Here is a 24,476-nt window from a genome sequence, read left to right as displayed (position 1 = left end):
GTTGGACGTGAATGTACCCCCTCAGAAGAGCCCTTAACCTCATTTACAGGCTAGCGCATGAAACGTTAGGTCAGAAGTTTTGGGTCTGTGTTAAAGTTCACAGACGAGCGCCGAGAGCCTGCGACTCCATCCTTTTTTTTTTTTTTATCTCTACGGAACGCATGGGCTTGGAACTGGCGCGCATGCGCCTTGGCTGGACCACGCGGGAAGTATACCTCCGTCCCTGCGCGCCTGAATGTTACGGAAGCGTAGGTTCCAGAACTAGCTTCCGCGCTCCTATTGGCTGGCGCGGCTTGGGAACCCTCGCCTCTGCGGAACCTAGGGATGGCAGGCGATTGGTCGAGGAGAGGAGGTAGGCGGAGACAGGTGAGCAGGAGGCGGGCTTTCATTGGCTGCGCTGAAGTTGGAAAGAAGGAAGCGGTCGCTAAGGTAAGTCAGTCTGGTTGCTGGGGAGGGGGAGAAGAGACCCCCCCTAAGGGAGAGGCCCTTCCTCTTCCCATGGAGGGCTGATATGGGGCAGAGGCTTGGAAAAAGGAGGTCGATGGGGCAGAAGAAAGAGGAACCCAGCGCACCTGCGGCTCCCAGCCCTGTACACCTGAGATTTTATTATTTTTATTGTTTTATAGATCAGTTAAATGTCAAATTACTTCTATTGCCGGGGTTGTATCCCAAGTAACTTACACTTAAGAGTAGACCCATTCAGTTGCGTCCACTGCTTGTCCTACTCAAGAGCAGGCCCACTGCAGTTAATGAATGCAAGGACATCCACCCATTGAAATGAATGAATCTTACCTTAGCCAAGTCCATTTATGGGTCTACTCTGGGTAGGGCTAGCATTGGATACATATGTGTGTGTGTGTGTGTGTGTGTATCATTTGATATTTTTTTTTAAAAAAGTTTTTACAACAAAACTATTTTATATATCTTCTAGTTGCTGATGTTTCCGTTGTGAAATCACTTCAAGGAAGTGATCTGTAAATTAAATATATGGTTTTTAAAAAATGGACTTCGAGGCTGCCTTTCAAAACAGGAACATCCTGTCAAGGCAGCGTACGAAGTATTTAAACATATTAAGGTGCGTGTCGAGGGACGATTCATTCTCCTAAAATTGTGGGACAGAGTTGTTAAAACTGTTATCGGTCCAAACCAGGAATCCCATCCTAAAAATTAAAACCTAAGCACAACTGTAAAAACAGACGGGCAATTTTAAAAAATAAAAAAATAGTAGTAGTATTGGGTTGTATCCAATTATACTCAACTATATGCACTGAAACTGATGTACCTAAGTTATGTCAACTTCAAAGGATCTACTCAACTGGTACCTAGAGCAGTTGGGGAATAGGAGGGAAAGTTTTTATTTTTTTTTTAAAAAGTATCAAAACCCAGACAGAGAAGGAGGTTGCATAGTTTTGTTTTTTAGTTTTGTTTGCTTACCAAGCAATACTGCTCGCATCTGTTCAGAAGTAAGCCCCATTAAGGTCAATGGGAGTAACACCCAGATTAGGATTTTTTCAGTGAGTTGTATCCAACCTTAGTCCTGTTTAGAATAGAGCCACTGAAATGAATAGTGAAAGTTGGGTCCATTATTGTCTTATTTTTCTTATTGATAATTTTATTGTTTTATCTTTTTTGTAAATCATTTTGAGGGTTTTTGATTTTGTTTTTTTAGACAATCAAACAGTGTTAAAACCTCATAAAATAAATTAATAAGTAATTTCAGGGAGACTACCGTGAGTCAACCCAATATTTCTACACTGACTTTCAGGGCAAGCCTACCCAAGACAGTTCACGCTCATAATTAAAACAACAGCTACTTCAGTATACCTACAACCACAGCTTTCCATTTACAGGCAGTCTGATACGTGCTACTGGCTGGCTAATGCCAGGGGGGAAAAAATAAAACGGAGACCGCAACAGGTTAAACATGTCAGGCACCTTGTAAAACCAGGTCAAAACAACACTTACCAAGGCATGTTTAAAAGCCTGTAATGAAAGGAGTCAAACGTGTATCGCTTGAGGGGCCCACAAACCGGGGCCCTCCCAGTGAAACACGTTCCGCCCCTCCATCCCACAAACCCGATTGATCTTGCTTATTATTTGCATACTACTTGATACTACTGGCCTGATCCAGCAGGGCTCTTCTTGCGTAACGATCTGGCCAGGGATAAGGCAGCTCCCGATGTTCCTGGCCTCATTTATGGTTTATCCACCAAGCAGCTGTTGACTCTTGCTGTCTGTTTCAGAGCTTCGCCATGGCCTACGGGGATGATGGACACAACCTGAGGGAAGTGCTGGCCACTTTCAAGTCCTGTCTTGACGAGAAGTCGGAAATCCTAATGGACCCTTACTTAGCAGGCTGGAAAGGGCTTGTCAGGTAAGGCTGTCCACCTAGTTAGGGAACCAAGCTTAGATCTGGCTCCACATCGGGAGTTGGGAACCTGTGCCTGCTCAGATGCCTAAAGCGCCTCTGCCAGTCAGTGTAGACCACACTGACCTACATGGGCCAACACGATGACTTATAAGGCACTTCCCTATTTTCCTTTGTTACTGACCAAGGCAAAAAATGGGGTCCCTGGCCCCGCTCCTGCCACCTCTCTGCAAGTGTCCTCGTGGCATGGCATTCAACGTTCCCTCTTCCACCCACAAGGAACAGGAAAAGCGAGTGGGAGACCATCAGCAGATAGTCCTTGTCCCAGAAGAGTTGCAGGGAAGGCTGGTTGCTTGTCACAAGCGAAACTGTTGAAGCCTGCCCTCTGACTGTAAACTGTTTCTTGTTGAGACCGGCCCGCATGGATCTAGGTGGAAACTTCTGTCATTCATTCTGTTGGGTTGCGCCTCTAAACCAAGGGTGGGGACCTTTTTTCAACTCCACGGCCGCATCTCTGCAGTGGGCAGGGCCAGAGGCAACATCGAGTGGAGCTTCTAATGCATATTTTGCCTTTCGGCAGCAGGCTAGTCTATACACGCCCTCTCTATCCTCCTTCCATGCGTGCAAGAGCGTTAGCAGTGCTCAAGGGACACATTCCAGCTGGTTTATGAAGAGTAGGGCCAGTGAGGGGGTGTGGGCTGGGGAGAGAGCCAGACAGAGAGGCCAGGAGGGCTGCCTTCAAGGTTTTCCACCTTGAAGGCTCCTTGTAACCACAGGGTTCTGTTTTGCAAAGCAGGTTTCTGAACACCATGGGCACGATCTTCACCTTCGTTTCCAAAGACGCGGTAGCCAAAATCCAAATCATGGAGGAATTCCGAAGCGGCCCCCATAAGGAGAGCTACAGAACCCTTCAATCCATGGTGAGCTACGAGATGGCCAACAACCTGGTAGACATGAAGAAGAACACCGAACGCCCCGTATCAGGCTGCCGGACAATCCTGCGCCTCCACCGGGCCCTTCTATGGCTGCAGCTCTTCCTGGAGGGCCTGCGGACCGGTGGCACAGACTGCAGGACGTCGGTGGTCTGCACAGATTCATACAATGCCTCTCTGGCCAATTACCACCCTTGGATTATCCGCAAGGCGACCACCATTGCCTTCTGCACTCTGCCCAACCGGGAAGCTTTCTTTGAGAACATGAAGGTGGGCAGCAACGAGGAGGCAGTGGAGATGCTGGGAGAAGCTTTGCCCCACATCAAGAAGCTCTACGATACCACACAGGAACTTTACAGCCGTCACAAACTCCTGGACCTCCCGTAGCAGAGCGGATCCCCACAATCAAGTGGTTCTCTGAATGCCACAGACGAAAAAGCAAGCATCGATCGTACATCTCATGCTTATCCATTTCCAGGCCTGCTTGGCGCCAAGATCTAGCTCTCTGCTTCTCAGCTCTCTCCTATAAATCAGGTTTCTTATTGCTGGAATCATTTGAGCCTTCAAACCATCCCTATTCTGGGTTTAATCAGCCAGATATCCGGAGAAACAGAACTGGCCCCAGTTCCTCTTTGACTGCGGTGGGGAGCCTACAGCCTTTCAGATGTTCTTGGGCTCCAACTCCCAACCACTGGGCTGGGGCTCATGGGAGTCGGAGTCCAAGAACCTGCCTGAACTACAACTCCCATCATCCCTGATGGCTGGCCATGCTGGCTGTGGCTGATGGGATTTGGAGTCCCCCCCCCCAAAAAAAACCCCCTGATCTAAGAAGAGGCATTCCCCACTCTCGGGAGTCAATGAATGCCTCTTCCAAATAGAGACCATCCTCCATCTCTCCTTTGCAGTAGGGAATGCTGCTCCTACAGTCGGGGTGAGGAACCTGTCAGCCTTCCAGATGTAGCTGGACTCCAGCTCCCATCATGCCTGACCATTTGGCTGTGCTAGCTGGGGGGCTGGGGGGAGCCCAGCAACATCTGGAGGGCCGAAGGCTTGCAGCCATTTCATCACATAGTTTTTAAGGCTACAGTCTTCCCCGATGTGTACGGGAGGTAAAACTGCATAAGCAATGAAAGTACTTAATCACAGGGGGACGGATGAGGGCCTGGAAGCAAGGGTCTCCCCAGCCTCTTGGCTCGCTTGTGCTGTCTGCCAATCAACCCTGGTTTTGTTTAATCAAGGTGCAACTGTATCCCCTCCACCCTTCAGATCGAATTAAGCTTTAAAGGGGAAAGGGGGACTTTTACAGTGGACTGGTGTATATACCTGTTTCAATGACCATGTGACAAGGGGAAGACTTTAGGGGCAAGATTGCTCAGGATTGCCATGATACATATGCCTGAAGGGAGAATCCCACCGGGGTTTTATTGAGCCCTCCCTTCCACACACAGGCGCAGGTGATGCGCCCACAAACCTGAAGCCCTTCAGGGCATCACATGCAGATCTCTACTAGCCTGTGACTCTCTCTACCCAGACTCCTCCCACTCTTGAGCATTAACAGCCTGTGGGGTTTGGGATGGAGGCAATGGGTGCAAAAACAGGGTCCTTTCATCAGTCACCAGCCAGGCATGTTGCTGTGCATTTAGTATACCCAGCTGAGGGGCAGCACTGTGTGGGTATGCAGGGACAAATAAGAATTCAAAGTGGGGAGGGAGCAGAATCTCCTTCCATACACACAGGGGAAGGCAAAGATACTGCACACTGCTACAATCCGGAAATCAACAATCTTTAGCATGCTGGAAGTGGGAACAATCTCCCTAGTAAGGGTAGGGGACCTGTGGACCCCCCCAAATGTCAGTGTCTTGTGCAAGCCACATAGAAGTTTTGTTTTGTTTTGAGTGGTATATACACAACTTCTAAATAAGTGAATGAAACATATCTGGAGAACCACTGGATCCCCACCCCTGACGAAACCAAACTCCTGAACTATCTTCACACCTCTTCTTTCCCTGTCATTCTCTCTCATGACAAGACTGTTCACTTAGAAAAGCTTTTTGTTTTTTTTAAAGTCACTGTGAGTTTCGAACTTGCATAAGGCTGTTGACCACGCCTTTGGCTTGAAGACAATCATACCTGTGTTTTAAACGTGGCGTTATTATTTTGGGGCCGTGATACGCTGTTATGTTAAGATTCCTTTCATGTTACAAATCAATCATATCTGTGTTTTTAAAGTGGTATTATTATTATTTCTGGATCACGATATGCTGTTATGTTAAGATTCCTTTCTGGATACAAATGAGTCATGTATCTATGGTGCTCTCATGTTTCCTGCCTCGTATGATTTCTAAACTATCAATGCCTTTGTGGTGGTGGGGAGATGTGGGGGCACAATGAAAGTATTTGCACTTATGGCACTGTTTACTCCATGCATGCACTGTGATTTGTCTATATAGATATGTATTTACCTCTTATATTGCTTGGGTTCAAATAATCATCTGTCCTGTGTATACATGGTGGTGTCCTCAATTTCAGTCCTGATGGCCGCATAGGAATTTTTCACGGTTCTGCCATGAACAAGGTGCTCGAATAATAATATTAATAATAATAATTTATTATTTATACCCCGCCCATCTGGCTGAGTCTCCCCAGCCACTCTGGGCGGCTTCCAATCAAGTGTTAAAAACAATACAGCATCAAATGTTAAAAACTTCCCTAAACAGGGCTGCCTTCAAATGTCTTTTAAAGATAGGATAGCTGCTTATTTCCTTCACATCTGAAGGGAGGCCGTTTCACAGGGCAGGCACCACTACCGAGAAGGCCCTCTGTCTGGTTCTCTGTAACCTCACTTCTCGCAATGAGGGAACCACCAGAAGGCCCTCAGCGCTGGATCTCAGTGTCCGGGCTGAACGATGGGGGTGGAGACACTTCTTCAGGTATACAGGAGCAAGGCCATTTAGGGCTTTAAAAGTCAGCAGCAACACTTTGAATTGTGCTCGGAAACGTACTGGGAGCCAATGCAGATCTCTTATGCAGCAGAAGGCCCTTAATGAGACCCAAAAGCCTCCCCCTAAATCATAACCTCCCCGCACTGCATTAGCAAACAGTTGCTAATGGCAGCAGCACCATTAGGACCTTAATTCATGGCCCCACAGCCGGGGGGGGGGGGAGCAGCGGGAGAACACAAACAACAACCACAGACTTTCAGATGGTGGAGGAATGACAGCATGGCAGGAAACAAACACAGCGTTATCACCTGACACGGGTATATCAAAGCTGATGCCTGTTGCCGTGACATGAGAGGGGCCATAGGTCAGCGACAGAGCATCTGGCTTGCATGTGCAAAGTCCCAGTTCAATCCCTGGCATCTCCAGGTGGGGCTGGGAAGGACCCTCAGTCTGAAGCCCTGGAGAGCCACTGCCGGTCAGTGTAGACAGTACTGAGCCAGGTGAACCTGGGGTCTGACTCCATATAAAGGCAGTTTCCTAAAGTGGGAGGGAAGGAGCAGAAAACCTTCGCACAACACCTTGCTCCCTCCCAGGAAAGGGTTGGGGAACCTTTGGGAGCCCAAGGGCCACATTCCCTTCTGAGCCAGGGGCAAAAGAATTAGGATAGTTTCTGCACGCACACCTATTATTATCCTCCATCCAGGCACACCAGAGGCCAAGAATGCATTCCAGCTAGGCAAATACACTTGTGGAGGATGTGAAGCAGGGCCACTGAAGGATGTGGCCTTGGGAGAGATCCAAGGGCCAGGTAGAGAGGCCTGGAGGGCCGGATTCAGCCTCCAGGCTTGAGGTTCCCCACCCCGCAGTGGTAAACCATAACTAATGGTTTGTTGCAAACACAGAGCTAGCTCCCTGCGAGCGAGCAAAAGCAACAAACCACAAGCCTTGGTATAGTGTTGCCTCTGAACCAGGGACTGTGGTTTATTTTACTCCCTTAGTCCTGTGGTGCAGCGCAGACCAGGCCCTGAGGCACAGGCAGAGGAAGGGTTGGCATGTCAACAGCTGGGGGAGAAAGCATGGGGTTCTCTATGGGTGGCATCGAGGCCCACCCCCAAACCTGGGACCAGTACCCAACCTTTCCCAACAGCGGTTCTGAAAGTTGTTTGATCCAATGTAGGAATGCAAATATCCAGAGGGTGGGGTCAGGTGGGATTCTATGAGGAATTATAAAATATGCATCAAGCCATTGTGGCCACGATGAATGCATTGTGTTGACTGGGTTTGATAACATTGACAATAATTTCTGATCAAACCCCACAAGCCTCTGCATCTCTGGCCATTTCCTCTACTGTTTCATTTCTCTTTCTTGACCAGTCACATACACCGCCAGTTGCTTCGCCAGGCAGGGATCCTGGGTCATCAAAGACAGTGGGCAGTTTCGTTGATGTAGCTTTTCTGATAGGTTAATCCCAGGCTGTTAATCTTAGGGCCAGCAAACAGGTTTCACATGAAGGTGATAATGATCGCTATCTTCCTGGCCATCCTTCTTATCATGTATATTGCTTGTTTATCACCTCCCGGGGTTGCCAAATGCACTCCTTTGTAGTTCTGTTTTATTTACCCCATACTTAATTAGTTTTGGTAGTTTAACTTTGTCCCCACGTGGGGTTTGTTGAAATGCTCAGAAGAAATCTGATTGGTTCTTACGAACACTCTGTAAAAGTTCTTTTGTGAATAAAACGACCTGGGCCGAGGGGTGGAGAGGGAGGCACAGATTATTATACGCACCCTTCCCAGAGTCTTGCTGGTTCAAGCCTCTGTGTGTATTCTTATTAATCAGAGTTCAATCCTTCCTTTGCTTTGAGAACGCCTCAATCCAAAAGCAAGGAAAGCCCAGCACCTGCTTGCAAAAAATCAGGAACCTCTCAAGACCACCCTGTTTGAATAAATCCCTCGTGGCAGGGAAGGCCAGATTGCAGAGGGGCCCAACTCAACAGAATGCCGCAGAAGATTTGGTTAGCACGGGTGGCTAACTATGGCTTCTTCCACACCTACACTGCTCATGCAGTGTGTACTTTGCTAAACAAATTCTCTCAGGATGCTTCCCACCTGCTGTAAATTTTATTGAACAAAACATTTGGCTTTCTAAGGGGCTCCTCTGCCTCGTTCGAAGTTAGGCTGTCCACACGCAGACCAGTCTCAGAAACAGCCGAGAGACATGTCTGTTTTCTTCCTGCTCAGCCTCGGTCTGGATTGGGCCCAGGCCCAGAGCTATCACTGCATGTCTTCCCAGTTTAGAAGACCCGGAGACTACATACTGGGCGGCTTGTTCCCTTTCACGGTGCTCACCTCCAACCTGACGGAACGGACCCTGCCTGACATTTACAACTGTGACAGGTAAGGCAGCAAAAATGGCAAGGACATAGCGATGGTTGGGGAGGTGGCGATGCAGAAACCCCTGCCTTGTGTGTGGCTGGACTTAACTGAATGAAGAGTTACTTCCATTGCTCCACTCCCTTTTGCCTCTGGCCACCCCCAGCCCGTGGCAAGTGGCCCCTACACACCATCAGGGCTCAAAGAATGTCAGATTAATTGTCAACGGGAAACTATGGAGTAGATTTGAATGCTGTCCCCAATTAACTAGGCAGCTTTTTAAAGTAAAATGATTCAAAATGCAAGTGTCAACAAGACCTTCCTGAAGACTTTTCCTTTTTTTCAATGAGCCTTTTAAGTTGATTTCTTTCCCTGTATCAGAATCATTTTTAAGATGGTCTTCAATGTCATAATAAAAGCAAAGATTGGGAATGAGAGTCGCTTTCCTAAGCTGGGAATTTCCCTTCTCACACGTTTATACATTTAGGGTTTTGCTGTTCTCTGAAACGTTATTTGCATGTCTTTTAAGGGTCTTGTAAGCTGCCTGGGGGGGGCAGGGGGCCCTGAAAGGTTAAAAACAAAAACAAAAGTTGGCAAGGTCATTCGCATCATGGATTGTAATGCAGCACAAATTTTACAGCAGCAACAGTTCAGTCTAGGAACCAAGAGCGGAATAGATTCCTGCATTGAAGGAGGTTGGACTAAACAGGTCCCTGCCAACTCTACTGCTCTATGATGATGATAATAATAATAATAATAATAATAATAATAATAATATTTTATTTATATCCAGCCCTCCCCAGCCAAAGCCAGGCTCAGAGCGGCTAACAACAATAAAAGTAACACAATTTACATAAAATCCCAATCAATTAAAATGCATTCTAAAATCAACTCATTCTAAAATCAATTCAAAATCAAATTAATGGCAACCATTGGGCTAGAGTTCTGTGAGGGTTACAGAAGGAGGGGGTCAGACTGTGCCTTGGCCAAAGGCCTGGTGGAACAGCTCTGTCTTGCAGGCCCTGCAGAAAGATGTAAAGTCCCGCAGGGCCCTAGTCTCTTGTGACAGAGCGTTCCACCAGATCGGGGCCATGGCCGAAAAAGCCCTGGCTCTGGTTGAGGCCAGCCTAACCTCCCTGTGGCCCGGGATCTGCAAGATGTTTTTATTTGAAGACCGTAAGGTCCTCCATGGGACATACCAGGAGAGGTGGTCCCGTAGGTACGAGGGTCCTATGCCGTATAAGGTTTTAAAGGTTAAAATCAGCACCTTGAACCTGATCCTGTACTCAACCAGGAGCCAGTGCAGCTGGTATAGCACTGGGTGAATGAGATCCCACGGCGAATACCCCGTAAGGAGTTTCGCCGCGGCATTCTGCACCCGCTGGAGTTTCTGGGTCAGTCTCAAGGGCAACCCCATGTAGAGTGAGTTACAATAATCAAGTCTGGAGGTGACTGTTGCGTGGATCACAGTGGCTAGGTCAGGGCAAGAGAGGTAAGGCGCCAACTGCTTAGCTTGGGGGGGATGAAAAAATGCCGCCCTTGTTATAGCTGCGATCTGCACCTCCATGGAAAGGGAGGTGTCAAAGATTACACCCAAACTCTTAACGGATGGTGCTGGCACTAATTGTGCCCCCACAAGAGATGGGAGTTGCCCCCCCCAATCCCATATCGTCCCGACCCAGGCAAAGGACCTCTGTCTTCGAAGGATTTAACTTCAACCGGCTCCCATGTAACCATCCAGCCTATGTAATACAGGACAGGAAGAAAAGGAGCAGCAATTCAGTTATGCTTAAGAGCTCTGACCAGCCTCAAACAGACTGATTAAAAGTGGATGTAAACCAAAAAGCCTTCAGAGACAGTCAGTGTGCTGCAGAGATTAGAGTGCTGGACTAGGACGTGGGAGTCGAGAGTTCAAGTCCCAGCTCAGGCATGAAACTCGCTGGGTGTGTCCCTGGAGCAGTTGCTGCCTCTTGGCCTGACCTGCTTCCCTGGGTTGGTGTGAGGATTAATTGGGAAAGGGAGAGGTGAACCATGGACTCCGCCTTGAGCTCTTTAGAAAGAAAGGTGAGGTATCAATTCAGTAAATAAATATACAGTGCCCATTTAAAAACAATCAACCCCTTCCGCCTACCCATATCCGTGCCCCCAACCCACATTGTTAAATAAATAAATATTTTTTATTATTATTTATACCCCGCCGTTCCCGGTTCAGAAAACCGGGCTCAGGGCGGCTAACAACAAATTTAAAACAATTGACGCAAGAAAAAAAACAGCATAAAATACAGTATAAAACGTGAATAATAATAAATTCAGAATTCAAAAATCAATTTAGGGGGGAAATCCATCCAATAAACATTAGGTGATCACCAGGGCTAGCTGGCTAAATTAGTCCTATTTGGGCCAGCGGGGAGACCAGGGGAGAATTAGCTGTGGGATCCCAGAGCGGGTAATCTTCATAAAAAGGGGAGGGGGAGGGAAGGAAGGGGGATAAAAGATCAGGCTAAGTTCAAATTGAAAGCCAGGCGGAATAGTTCTGTCTTACAGGCCCTGCAGAAGGAAGTTAAATCCTGCAGGGCCCTGGTCTCATGGGACAGAGAATTCTACCAGGTCGGAGCCATCACTGAGAAGGCCCTGGATGGGTCCCTAGTCACTCTGGAGAGAGGCATTTTAGGGGGTCACAGGTAGTGGCGGGAGGATAGAATCTTAGAGTTGGAAGGGAACCCAAGGCTCATCTAGTCCAACCCCCGGCAGTGCAGGAATCTCAGCTAAAGCATCCCTAGACAGATGGCCACCCGTCCTCTGCTTGAAAACCTCCAGGGGAGGAGAGTCCACAACCTCCTGAGAGAGACTCTTCCACTGCCGAACGGGGAAAAGAGGGGACCGGTAACTTGCCATCCATCAGTTATCTCAAGCTAACATCCCTATTCGCCTCCTCGGCCAAAAGCAGAAGGGCACAAATTGTGCAGGGGCAGGGCCACCTCTGAAGCTCCCGGGCATGTCTTTGTGCACCTTCCTGCAATCAGGAGCCCACTCAGGGGAGCTTCTAAAGGCAAGCCAGTGTGCTCCTGATCTGGGTTCCAGCCAGCCACCTAGGCTGTCTTCCAGGACGCTCTGTTCCACGCACTTCCCCCAGTTTTATTAAACCCTCGACAGTTTGACAGTGTTCCCTGCTCACTTGGTTGTTGCACATGTGTTGGGGGAGTGGGGATGGTGCCTCCTTAGGGGTCTCCCCCTCTCCAATGAGCACTTCTGCAAACTTTGGGGTTTACCCCAAAGCCTCTTACACCTCGTTGCTTGGGGGTGGTGCAGATTTGGCAATGTGAGAGATTGGCACTCAACCCTGCATGTTGCCAATAGAGGGAGAGAGACCGCCATCTCCCCTGTTCTGTCCTCTGTCCCCCAGGCTTTATGCTGCCGGTCTGGTCTGGGCCCTTGGGATGAAGATTGCCATTGAGGAGATCAACAACTCCACCACGCTGCTGCCAGGGATCCGCCTTGGCTATGATATCTACGACACCTGCATGGAACCGGTGGTCACCCTCCAGCCCAGCCTGCTCTTCCTGTCCAGAGCAGGCACAAACAGCATTGGGATCCTTTGCAACTACACGGACTACCAGACCCGGGTGACGGCTGTCATCGGGCCTCACAACTCACTGCTCTCTTCGGTGACAGCCAAGCTGTTCGGCTTCTTCCTGATCCCGCAGGTAGAAAAACTGTAAGATCAAATGACACCCTCGTGAGAATAATAATACCGTATTTTTTGCTCTATAAGACTCACTTTTTCCCTCCTAAAAAGTAATGGGAAATGTGTGTGCATCTTATGGAATGAATGCAAGCTGCGCAGCTATCCCAGAAGCCAGAACAGCAAGAGGGATTGCTGCTTTCACTGCACAGCGATCCCTCTTGCTGTTCTGACTTCTGAGATTCAGAATATTTTTTTTCTTGTTTTCCTCCTCCAAAAACTAGGTGCGTCTTACGGTCTGGTGCATCTTATAGAGCGAAAAATACAGTAATAATAATTTATTATTTATACCCCGCCCATCTGGCTGAGTTTCCCCAGCCACTCTGGGCGGCTTCCAATCAAGTGTTAAAAACAATACAGCATTAAATATTAAAAACTTCCCTAAACAGGGCTGCCTTCAGATGTCTTTTAAAGATAGGATAGCTGCTTATTTCCTTCACATCTGAAGGGAGGGCATTCCACAGGGCAGGTGCCACTACCGAGAAGGCGCCAGTGAGGCCCACCACAAAATGTTGCAGCGTAAAATGCACCTATTCCGTGTTTTAGGGTTGTCTCCAAATAAGCCCTACTCATTCATTCAATAGGTTTCTTGTTCTAGCTAAAGGACATGACCATTAGGTCAAAGAAGCGTTTCTCAAACTTGGGTGCCCAGCTGTTGTTGGACTACAACTCCCATAATCCCTAGCTAGCAGGACCATTGGTCAGGGATGATGGGCATTATAGTCCAACCCAAATTTGAGAAACACTGCATTAAAGTTCACCCAGATACCAACGTAGCAATAATATAGCGAACATCAGTAATAGAAAACAATAAAAATCAGAAGTACCATCAGCTATCCCAACTTCAGATTAAACCTCAGAGTCCCCAGAACAATTTACAGCAATGTTCTCTAGCTCTCTGTGTCCAATCTTTCCTGCAGCCAGTGCAAAAAGAGCCACTTTACGTGTCACAAAGTTTTTAAGGTAAAGGGACCCCTGACCATTAGGTCCAGTCATGACCGACTCTGGGGTTGCAGCACTCATCTTGCTTTAGTGGCCGAGGGAGCCTGCGTACAGCTTCCGGGTCATGTGGCCAGTATGACTAAGCCGCTTCTGGCGAACCAGAGCAGCACACAGAAACGCCGTTTACCTTCCCGCCGGAGTGGTACCTATTTATCTACTTGCACTTTGACGTGCTTTCGAACTGCTAGATTGGCAGGAGCTGGGACCGAGCAACGGGAGCTCACACTGTCATGGGGATTCAAACCGCCGACCTTCTGATCGGCAAGTCCTAGGCTCTGTGGTTTAACCCAAGCACCACCCGCGTCCCTTACCAACTTAACAAAACTTAACTAAACAAAGTTAACTAAACTTAACAAAGTTGTTAGTGGCCTGCAAAACAAACTGCACTGTTTCATCCATGGTATTCCCACTTCCATACATCGACAAAGGTTTCAAAATCTTGGATCCAGGTAGACCCATTAGAATTAATGGACCTAAGTTAGCCATGTGCATTAATTGCAGTGGGTCTAACTTTGAGTAGGTCTGGCATCGGCACAAACTCCCAGGCTGAACTTTTATACCCACTTATCTTGGAATTGGGCTGGGAGGGAAATGCGATCCAGCTCATGGGGAATTCGCAGTTTTCAAAACAATGCTCAGAATGAAACACAGCCACCTTTTGCAATACACACTTGGAACAAATGTTGCAATCAAGTTCTCCAGTCAAGCCATAAGTGCATAAGTGCATGTGCTAGGATCAAGTGTACATAAGAATGCATAAATTAGTGAAAATAGCATTCTGTTAGGGGAACGGGCTTTGCAAAAATTTGTGTACGAGGCAAAACTGCATCCAAAGATACCTTCGTTCCGAAAAATGCAAACTAAAATGCTTATGAATTTTCATGAGGATTTGTAAAAAAAATCAGATGGATGTGGAAATGTGGAAAACTGAAATTAAGCTTGGGTGTGGGGAAGAGAAACGGAAAGAAATTGAAATTAACATGATTCACTTGTTCCTATCTTGGGGTGAGACATTGTGAACTCAGTAGGTTCTTTTGGCAGTCAACTCAATTGTGCCTCCCCCCTCCTTCCTTCCTTCCTTTGGGAGTCCCACAACATTGGGGGGGGGGGACAGGTTCCTAACCCTGGGCCCACACAAATCCAAACCAGCAAGAGTGCTAACGCCTTGTCAGGGGCCCTATTTATTCATACATCTGCTTAGCCCTCTCCTTCATATGGTTTCAGCAGGCTGTAGAAGGCATAGGGGCCTTTATTTTTGTTGGAATGGCCAGCTGGTGCAACTGGATTAGAACCCCAGGCCCTCCAGACATTTTGGACTGCAACTCCCATGATGTAATGATTTTATTGATAAAAAGAGTAATAAGAAGCTTTGCCACTATTCTGTGTACAAAAGCACATGGTTTCAGTTATGCACTTTCTAAGACATTACTTAGACATGGACTTTGGTCCATATAAACACTCTATCCTTCTAAATATACCCAAGCTAAATCCTCCCTCGCCATTTATCCCAAAACAATAACAACATTGATCCTACTTTATCTCACTAAGCCTGACACAAACCTTCCAAACACTCCCACCCCAACTGATGGGAACTGCAGCCCCAAATATATTGAGGGCACCAACTTAGCTGAGTCCAGATTACATGACGGGAAATGCGTTAATGTGTTGTACCCAACCAACTTCTGCTTTAGAGCAGACCCACTGGAATTAATGGATCTCAGTTTGTCATGTCCATTAACTTCAGTGGGTCTCCTCCATGTAGTATGATTGGACACAGCTCATTACTAGGGTATTGCTTGACATTCAATGTGGTTTTTAATTGCTGTAAGCCAGTGATGGCCAAACTTGGCCCTCCAGCTGTTTTGGGACTACAACTCCCATCATCCCTATCTAACAGGACCAGTGGTCAGGGATGACGGGAATTGTAGTCCCAAAACTTGGAGGTCCAAGTTTGGCCATCACTGCTGTAAGCAGTCATGGGGAGTTGGTCTCTTTGGAATGGCAGCCTGCAAAGTCACCAAATAAATTAAACATTGGTACAATTGTGGCCTTCAGATCAGTTATGGAGCCACCATGGAGCCCCTGAACAACGAGGAGCTGTATCCCTCTTTCTTGCGGACTGTGCCCAGCGACAAGAGACAGCTGGAAGCCATGGTCCAGCTCCTGCAGGCTTTCAAGTGGAATTGGATCGCGGTCATTGGCAGCAACGATGAATATGGCCGTGGAGGCCTCAGCCTTTTGTCGTCCATGGTGGCCAGCAAACAGATCTGCATCGCCTTCGAGGGGCTGATCCCAGCCGAACTGTCCAACCCGAGCCCCCAAGTGAAGATGAGGCAGACAATCCAGTCGATCAACGAGTCCAAAGTCAACGTCATTGTCCTCTTCGCCAGCGACCGGCCTGTCCGGGCTTTCTTCAAGCTGTGCTTGGAGCTGAAGCTGAGCCAGAAGGTGTGGTTGGCCACCGAAGCCTGGGTGATGTCAGACGTGGTCACCTCTGTGGACAAGATCCAAGCCATTGGGACAGTCATCGGCTTCGTCATAAAGGGGGGGACAGTCCCTGGCTTCGAGGAGTACGTCTACAGACTTTTAGAGCTGACCCAAGAGGACGGCTTCTGCAACACATCCCAGGAGGAAGTGAGCAAGATGGACTCCGATGTCCTGGGACCGCAATGCTGGCAATGCAACTACATCTCTCGCCGAAACATTACCGCGGTGCTCAAGCACCGGCAGACGTACGCTGTCTACACCGCAGTGTACAGTGTGGCTCACGCACTCCACAACTTGTTGTGCTCCCAGAGAGGGACGTGTCATAAGGGTAACATCAAATCTTGGGAGGTAGGCAAGAGGCAGTCAGCTGCCCATCGACTGATAATACAATGAGGCCTGGTGACCTGTTTTCGCCTGCGTGGTTTGAAATTGTTATTATTTATTATACTTTTTAGCAACACAAAACAACTTAACAACAATAACTAGCACATGCATTAACACCAGCTTATAACCAAACAATCTCAAACACATTCATATTTTCAAAAGCCAGTATTAAAACATCCCACCCTCTAAAGGAGGCCACAGATCGTTAAAAGTCAAAGGCCTGGAAGAAAACACATGTTTTTGCCTGGTGCCTAAAGATAGGAGATGATGGTGGCAGGCAAGCCTCCCTGGGGGGAGCATTCCACAAGCGGGGAGCCACCACTGAAAAGGCCTATTTTCATGCTGTCACCCTTCAGACCTCCTGTGCACATGGGGGCACATGGAGAAGGGCGTCATACGGTGATCACAGAGTCAGATTGGTTCATATGGGGAGATGCGGTCCTTGAGGTATTGAAGTCCTGAGCCTTTCAAGACTTTATAGGTCAAAACCAGCACCTTGAATTGGCAGCCGGAAACTGTTGGCAGCCGGTGTAGTTGGGCCATGATTGGCGTTATATGCTCAAACTGTCTTGCTCCGGTGAGCAACCTGGCTGCCAAATTCTGCACCGGCTGCTGTCCATTACAGTGGTACCTTGGGTTAAGAACTTAATTCGTTCTGGAGGTTTGTTCTTAACCTGAAACTGTTCTTAACTTGAAGCACCACTTTAGCTAATGGGGCCTCCTGCTGCTGCCGCGCCACCGGAGCACAATTTCTGTTCTCATCCTGAAGCAAAGTTCTTAACCCGAGGTAATATTTCTGGGTTAGCAGAGTCTGTAACCTGAAGCGTCTGTAACCCGAGGTACCACCGTACATGACTTGGCCAAAACAACCTTTGGACCAAACAGGGAATGGGTTTGCTTAATTAGGCCCAAAGGCCAGAGGTCCCCCAACCTGCACTAAAATCATCCTGGCAATGGGATAATGCCCTCAAGCACACCTGAGAACAGCAGGGCAGTTTAAGAGCCACAGGGCAGGCTGAGTGGCACATACAGCTTTGTCCTGCCACGCTTTGCCACCTGATATGGCTACCCTGCTCTGGCTAACAGTAGGGCCAGCCTTGCAGAGAAGTGGTTAGTGCAGGCAAGGGGACATGGGATTAGGGGTCCAAGGGTGGGGGGACATGGGAGTTAGCACAGGACCCACCCACAACCACCTTTTCCTTCCATCCAGCTGCTGGACAAACTGAAAGACGTCCATTTCAACATCTCCAACCAGCTGCACCATTTCGAAGACTACGGCAGCATCAACCTCGGCTATGAGGTCATTGGCTGGAGGTGGCAGGACAGTGGGATTGAGCTCATCACCCTCGGGAACTTCAACACAAAACTGAAGATCAATACATCCTTGGTCCAGTTTCACACAGAGGATGGAAAGGTAAAGAGAGAGGGGGAGGAATGCAACAAAGGAGTACAGTAAAGTGAGTGATCTCTTTGCTTGCTTCCCACCCACAAATGTCCCCACACTAATTATCTGCCTGACCTCTTCTGTTGGTTTCTCAGAGTTATATCCTGCCATTCCTCCAAGGCAACAAGCTAGATATGCTAAGGCAGTGTGCTCAACATGTATTTAGAACACGATCCCCACTCCCCCAATAATTCTGGAAATGGTAGCTTACCCCTCAGCACCCATAACAAACTCAGCTACAATTCTCAGCACCCATAACTAATGACAGTTCCCAGGATTCTTATTTGGGGTGTGTGTGTGATTTAAATTTGTGGTGTGCATGCAGGCCAGATACAATTAATTTGTCCAGACGCAGGAACACAGGAAGCTGTCCTATACTGAGCCAGAAAAGTTCAGTATTTGTCTGCACTGACTGGCAGTGACAGACCTTAAGGTCTTAAGGTTGTGGGTTCGAACCCCACAGTGGATGAAAGATTCATGTGTTGTGGAGAGTTGGACCAGATGATTCTTGGGATCCCGTCCAACTCTGTGATTCTTTGATCCAGGATTTCAGACCCGAGTTGTTCTGAACCTGTGGCCTTTTTGTATGCAAAGCAGATGCTCTACTACTGAGCTACGACCTTTCCCCCAGGAAGGGGGAGCAGGAAGATGGAGGGGAGAAGGAACAGTATAAGGAGCTTGCAGAGAACAAGGGCGAAAGATGAGCAAAGGGAACAGCAAGAGAGAAGGAAAAGAAGATAGCTTTGCAGGAGGTAGACATTTCATTGGTCGCTCTCCCTTTTGCTTAGGCTCCCATCTCTGAGTGCCTTACGACATGTCAGGCTGGGCAGATCCGTCGGATGAAAGGGTTCCACCTCTGCTGCTACGACTGCATTGACTGTGAGATGGGCACTTATTGCAGTTCTCCAGGTGAGAAGGTTTGGGGCCTTGGGGTGACTTCCCTGCATCACATTCAGAGGTCATAGAGAATTCTGACAGATATATAAGCAGCAATTGCTGGTGTTCATTTATCCATCCCGTATCCAGAACAGAAATCAATCCAGCAGATTCTATTGGTATTTGCTTGTTGTTTTCGGTCTGCAAACGGTACGTAATTGGCAATGCCTCCTTTGCATTGAAATGAATGACATGGAACAACATAATTCATTATGTAATCAATTATGACATCCATTGGTTAAATAAAATTCTGCCACAGCAGACAGGGATATGAGACACAATCATTTGTGTTGCAAGCAGAACTGCAGCAGAACAGAAACAGCCTTGCATGTGATGTAAATGGGTTGGAAGAGAAATTGATTCCTTCTTTACATCCCTAGCTACAGTCACTGTATACAGGGACAGCAGCTCTTGGTGAGAGGAGATGAGGGTGGACAGTTCAGTTTATTCCTGATCTGTGTCAGTTCCACGTTTGTTCATTCCTGAGTCGGCTCCACCCCACTTCTGCATTAATCTGCTCAAGTTTTTGATAAAAAATAAGGTTGTATTACTTATCTTTCTCACAAAAACCACTGCTACTGGTCAAAATAGGTGCTTTTCATGAAGCCAAAAAATTGAGTCCAGTTAAAATTTCACTCCCCACCTGGATAAAATGGTTTCACCACCATAGGAAGCTGCCACGTACAGAGCCGGACCATTGGCTCCATCTGATGCTGTACTATCTACACTGACTGGCAGCAGCTGCCCAGGGTTTTAGACAAGGGACCTTTCCCAGGGCTATGTGGAGATGCCAAGGCTTGAACCTGGGACCTTCTGCATGCAAAGCCGGTGCTCTACCACTGAGTTACAACCCTCCTCTTAAAATTTAGATACAGAGAAAGCTGTATGATACAGCGTCAGACCATTGGCTCTTTTAGCTCAGTCTACCCTGACTGGAGTGGGACGCGGGTGGTGCTGTGGGTTAAACCACAGAGCCTAGGAATTGCTGATCAGAAGGTTGGCAATTCAAATCCCCGCAATAGGGTGAGCTCCTGTTGCTCGGTCCCTGCTCCTGCTAACCTAGCAGTTGGAAAGTACGTCAAAGTGCAAGTAGATAAATAGGTACCGCTCTGGTGGGAAGGTAAACAGCATTTCTGTGCGCTGCTCTGGTTCGCCAGAAGCGGCTTAGTCATGCTGGCCACATGACCCGGAAGCTGTACGCCGGCTCCCTCGGCCACTAAAGCAAGATGAGCGCCACAACTTCAGAGCTGGCCATGACTGGACCTAATGGTCAAGGGTCCCTTTACCTTTACTCTGACTGGATCAGCGCTCCAGGGTTTCAAGCAGGAGTCTCAGCCGGTTCTACCTAGAGAGAATGCAAATGCAACCTGGGAGCTGTTGCATTAAAGCCAGATGCTCTGGCCCTTCCCCAGGAGGACACCCCCTTGCTTGCAAAATGTACAGCTGCCTCCCTGCTCTTTTACAGAGGACACAACCTGCACCGCCTGCCCCACAGAACAGTGGTCCCCTGGACGCAGCACACGGTGTTACGACCGCAGCGAAAAGTATCTGTTCTGGTCCGAGCCTCTGGCCATCATCTTGGTAGCCTTGCTGATATTCGCGGTGACTCTCACCTGCCTCTCGGGGTCCCTGTTTCTGAGGAACCTCCACACCCCCGTGGTGCAGGCCGCCGGGGGAGCCATGTGCCTCGTGGGTCTCCTCTGCCTGGCCCTGATGTGCCTCAGCTGCGGCCTCTACATCGGCAAGCCCAGCCCGACCGTCTGCCTGATGCAACAGCCCTCCTTCGCCTTGTGCCTCAACCCTTGCTTCTCCACCATCATGGCCAAGGCCCTCCAGATCATGCTGGTGAACGACTTTGCAAGCAGCCGCCGCGGTTTCCTGCACAACCTGATCCAGAGGCGGCCATGGGCCATCGTGGCCTTGTGCTTTCTGGGTGAAAGCGCCCTCTGCCTTGGGTACATCTATGTCAACCCGTCCACTCCGGGCAAGAACTACAAGCTCTTGCCCACCCAAGTCCTCATCCAGTGCAGGATAAAGTCCTGGGCTGCCTTCGCCATCATGCACGGGAACAACAGCCTCCTGGCCTTCACCTCGTTCCTCTGCACCTTCATGGTGCAGACGTCTCCCAAGAAGTACAACATCGCCCGCAGCATCACCTTCGCCATGCTCGCTTACTTCATCGCCTTGATCTTCTTCATCCCCACCTACGCCACCGTGGGGCTAGAGTACCAGCCCGCCGTGCAGGTGAGTGCCATGCTCATGTGTGCTACAGGGCTGCTCGCGGCTTATTACCTCCCCAAGTGCTACATCCTGCGTTTCAAGCCGGACTGGAACACGGTGGACTATTTCCAAGATTACGCCAAAGAGGCGACGCAGGAAAGCGACCCCAAAAATTAGGGGTCGTAGCCGATGCTAGTCCTACCCACACAGGAAACCCGCTGAAGTTAAGGGGCATGGCTACCTTAGGCCTGGTCGGTTCAACAGGTCTACTTTGAGGAGGACTTGGTCAGAGACAACCCAAGCAGAAGTCTCTGAAGCAGGAAGGGGAGCCTCTCCTTTGATGGGGTTAACAGTGCGACTTGTATCGCTGCCCTAGTATAGAAGCTTTTATTGATGCGTGTTTTTATTTCATTGGGTTGGACGTAGATACAGATTTGTCTTGATGGGATAGACTTGTTAGAGAGGCCTTGCATTCTAGTCCTCCTGCTCAGGGTTGGCAAGCCAGAGTTAGAGATGGGAAAAGCATCCACAAACGACAAAAATGTCTCCTCTCCACTTTCTTCTTAGCCTTAGGGGATCATTGCAGAACACTCATGCAATGTTGGACTGGAACCTATATATGTCTCACAGAGATGGCTTACTCACAGCTGTCTCCAACCCTGTCCTATTCTGCTCAGCAAATGGGAAGCTGCCTTAGCATCTATGCATGGCATTTTGTTAGATTTGAAACAAGACTGCTTCAAAGCCAATGAAAACTATGTTTAAGGTATACCTTTAAACTAGCGCCTTTACAGAAAGGAGTTGCCTGCTTCAGATAGATGCTGGCAATGAAATCTTCTTTCGAAGTATATAATTTGGGCCTTGCTTAGTGGTGTCTTATGTCTAGTTAGAAATTGTTGTCCATGTTGCAGGAAAAAGCCTCTTGAATTATATCCCTGTAACGTGGAGACTAATGGATTGACAACAGAGGTGGAGATCTCATGGTGGCCAACAGATTAAGGGTTGACTTACTCAGAGGGGACCCACTAAAATCAATGGGCACGGCAAACCTAGGTGCATTAATTTCAATGGGTCTACGCTGAGTAGGACATCATTGGAGGTTGTTTTTTTTTTAAGACTGCAAGGACAACCATTCCTGCATCCACTGCTCTGTGCTGAGGTCTCCCTGCACACAGCTTACATTCGTCAAATCTAGTTTAAGATGTTTATTTGGAGATGTGTACTGTCTTATTGATTTATACATTTAAACTGGGCTTGATGGAATAGTCTTTCTGTTAATGTTTGCTGGTAGTGTTTTTTACCTCTTTCTGTTACATTTGCAAATAAAAAACATATTTTAAAAAGAAGTTGTCTTTATACCTAATCAGGGATGTGTCAAGTAGCTACACACCCCATCACTGCACATGCTGCCTTGACACAGTTAGCTACACTGGTTAGTGAGCTCTGATCCACAAGTATTACATGTACCTGTATGGATATTCTATCTAAAACTATTTGCTGACGAAGATTCATCTTCGAAACTGTTGATTCAATCCGGATATACTGTCTTGGACATCATCCACTGAAAGGCGTCATGGTGTTCCCCGCCAGCAATTCATTTCGTTGGCTACTTCTTGGTTATGGACTGATATATATATATATATATATATATATATATATATATATATATATATTTTGAAGTTGAGGAGTTGTAAATTTTGGATGACATTCTACTACTATAATAACACAGCTACTATATTCATTAGTCACGTGTTGCAGCTATATTTTAGCAGGATGACACCCCCCCCCCTGGCATCTGCTCATGTGGGATGGGAGCCTTTGCATCTACAGTTGTATGTGTGAAATAGTGTGCATCTGGTGGCTCAGTTCATACGTCATACAAGGCTACTAAAGGGTGAGACTAGTCAACAGGTGTGACATTGGAGGTGTGGCCATTATGCATTGGGACACACGGATGGGAACCTCTGCATAGGGGTGCAAAAGAGTTAACATTCCCATTCATCAGTGCCAGGGGCTGGACTAAGGAGGCTGACCCTTCCCAAGAAGAGGACAGTATAGATTTAGATCAATGGTTTGCAGAAGGGCATAGTTCAGAGGGCAGAAGCTGGGAAATATTGGAAGAGGAACAGAAGGAAGAATAAGAAGAAGCACCGGGGAGAGACAGCTGACAGACTCAGTGTCCTTGGAAAGCATTCCTGACCCCCCTTCTCCCACAACTAGATGGGCATTGAGAGTAGAAGAACAGAGAGCTCAGTGGCAAAAGGCTCAGATTAGCCAATGCAGGACTGGCGTAGATTGGGGAAGGACTTTACTTGGAGCAACGCCATCATTGCATAGAGACTACCTCCCTTTGTCTCACTCTGTGAATACTGAATAAATTACGTAGTAAGGACTTTTCGTGTTATCTGCTTTTTGGGGGGCTGCCACCGGGGGAGGGATAGTCATCCCTAAGCCTTGACCATCAGTGATGTTCATTTGGGCCTCTCTTGTGCCAGACCTATCATGCAAGATTGTTGGAAACATAAAACAGAATAACTCTATACACACTATCTTGGGTGCTCTGAGTGAGCCAGTGGTGTAACAGTTTGAGTGTCAGATCAGTACCTGGGGGATCAGGGTTCAAATCTTCATTTGGCCAGCTAGTCGCTGTCTCTAAGCCTAACCTATCTCACAGGGCTGCTGTGAGAATAAAGTGGAAGACAGGGAGAGCCTTGGAGGAGAGGCAGGATTACATATGTAGTAACTAAAACACATTTTAATAAAATAAGGGGGATGAAATGTTGAAAGAAGATATGGAAAAAAGCAATTATATTTTAAAATATGTATTTTGAGGAGGAAGAATCCTAGACATCCTACCCATTATGTTGCCCACATTTGCCACAAACCAGATGAAACCAGATATGTTTACGGCTTAAAGGCAGCACAAGGGGGCTATTTTCTCACAGAGATTTGAATGCACTGGTTGAATCTCTTTGCAAAGAACATGAAAATGAGATGGGATGGTGAAAATGATGCGAGAAAAGCCTCAGGACACCCTCCCCACCATGCAAATAGTTTTGTTTCCAAGTTAAAGCCAATTCAGGCTCAAAGCCTCAATGGATATGCAAAAAAGAGATCAGGAAAGGGGACCAGCAATATCACTGCAAATGACAAATGTCATGACAAATTACAGAGTGTTAAGACCACTGAAGACCAACTAAAACACCCCACAGTAGAAGCAAACATCAAGTTTTAACAAGGTATCTTTAAAAGAACAAAATACCAAACCTATTACCTCCAAGCTGGGGTTAGGGGGCTTGCTTGTTTTATACAGATGTTATTATTTTATTATTACATTTATTACCTGTCCTTACCAGCAGATCCCAGGGTGGGTTACAACTATTTAAAACTCAGAATTGAAAACGGTTAAAACATATTTCAGGACTCGGGAATAGGATGGGTCCTGAAAACACAACATCTCAGGTGTCAAAGAGGCCAGAGTAAAAATATCATGGATGCAGTAACAGTGCATTAGTGGTAAATTTATACGGAACTGTCTACACATCTTTCCACTTTATTAGTTGTTCTGCGATGCTTCCCCAATGCTGCCATATTACGGGCATCTGGAGGGGCAACTCTTGTACCATAGTGCAACTTACGTGAAGTG

At 47.7% G+C, this 24,476-nt stretch overlaps 3 protein-coding genes across 4 annotated transcripts in view; 2 read left to right on the top strand and 1 right to left on the bottom strand.

Moving 5' to 3' along the window:
- Positions 1 to 268: 268 nt before the first annotated feature.
- CPTP (ceramide-1-phosphate transfer protein) lies at positions 269 to 5,806 on the top strand. Of its 2 annotated transcripts, none has more exons than XM_081016280.1 (3): positions 269 to 429; positions 2,244 to 2,374; positions 3,165 to 5,806. In XM_081016280.1, the coding sequence occupies exons 1-3, from the start codon at positions 325 to 327 to the stop codon at positions 3,685 to 3,687; spliced, it is 759 nt and encodes a 252-aa protein (XP_080872406.1). In that variant the 5' UTR covers positions 269 to 324; the 3' UTR covers positions 3,688 to 5,806. The 2 variants fall into 2 exon arrangements, with proteins under 2 accessions (XP_080872406.1, XP_080872407.1); XM_081016281.1 differs by lacking the exon at positions 269 to 429 and adding an exon at positions 436 to 589.
- The window catches only part of DVL1 (dishevelled segment polarity protein 1), a 129,656-nt gene continuing 109,830 nt past the window's right edge, over positions 4,651 to 24,476 (bottom strand). The window contains exon 16 of the transcript XR_013989391.1: positions 4,651 to 6,779. The gene's annotated coding sequence lies outside the window, so the exon portion shown is untranslated. The remainder of the gene's footprint in view (positions 6,780 to 24,476) is intronic.
- Positions 6,778 to 22,176, top strand: LOC308482685 (taste receptor type 1 member 3-like). Its single transcript, XM_081016079.1, has 6 exons — positions 6,778 to 8,639; positions 12,019 to 12,319; positions 15,415 to 16,194; positions 17,441 to 17,644; positions 18,463 to 18,583; positions 20,076 to 22,176. The coding sequence occupies exons 1-6, from the start codon at positions 8,461 to 8,463 to the stop codon at positions 21,005 to 21,007; spliced, it is 2,517 nt and encodes an 838-aa protein (XP_080872205.1). The 5' UTR covers positions 6,778 to 8,460; the 3' UTR covers positions 21,008 to 22,176.

The sequence above is a fragment of the Podarcis pityusensis genome (genome assembly GCF_964106645.2).
Source record: "Podarcis pityusensis genome assembly, chromosome: 8".
NCBI lineage: Eukaryota > Metazoa > Chordata > Lepidosauria > Squamata > Lacertidae > Podarcis > Podarcis pityusensis.
This window is presented reverse-complemented; position numbering and strand designations above follow the sequence as displayed.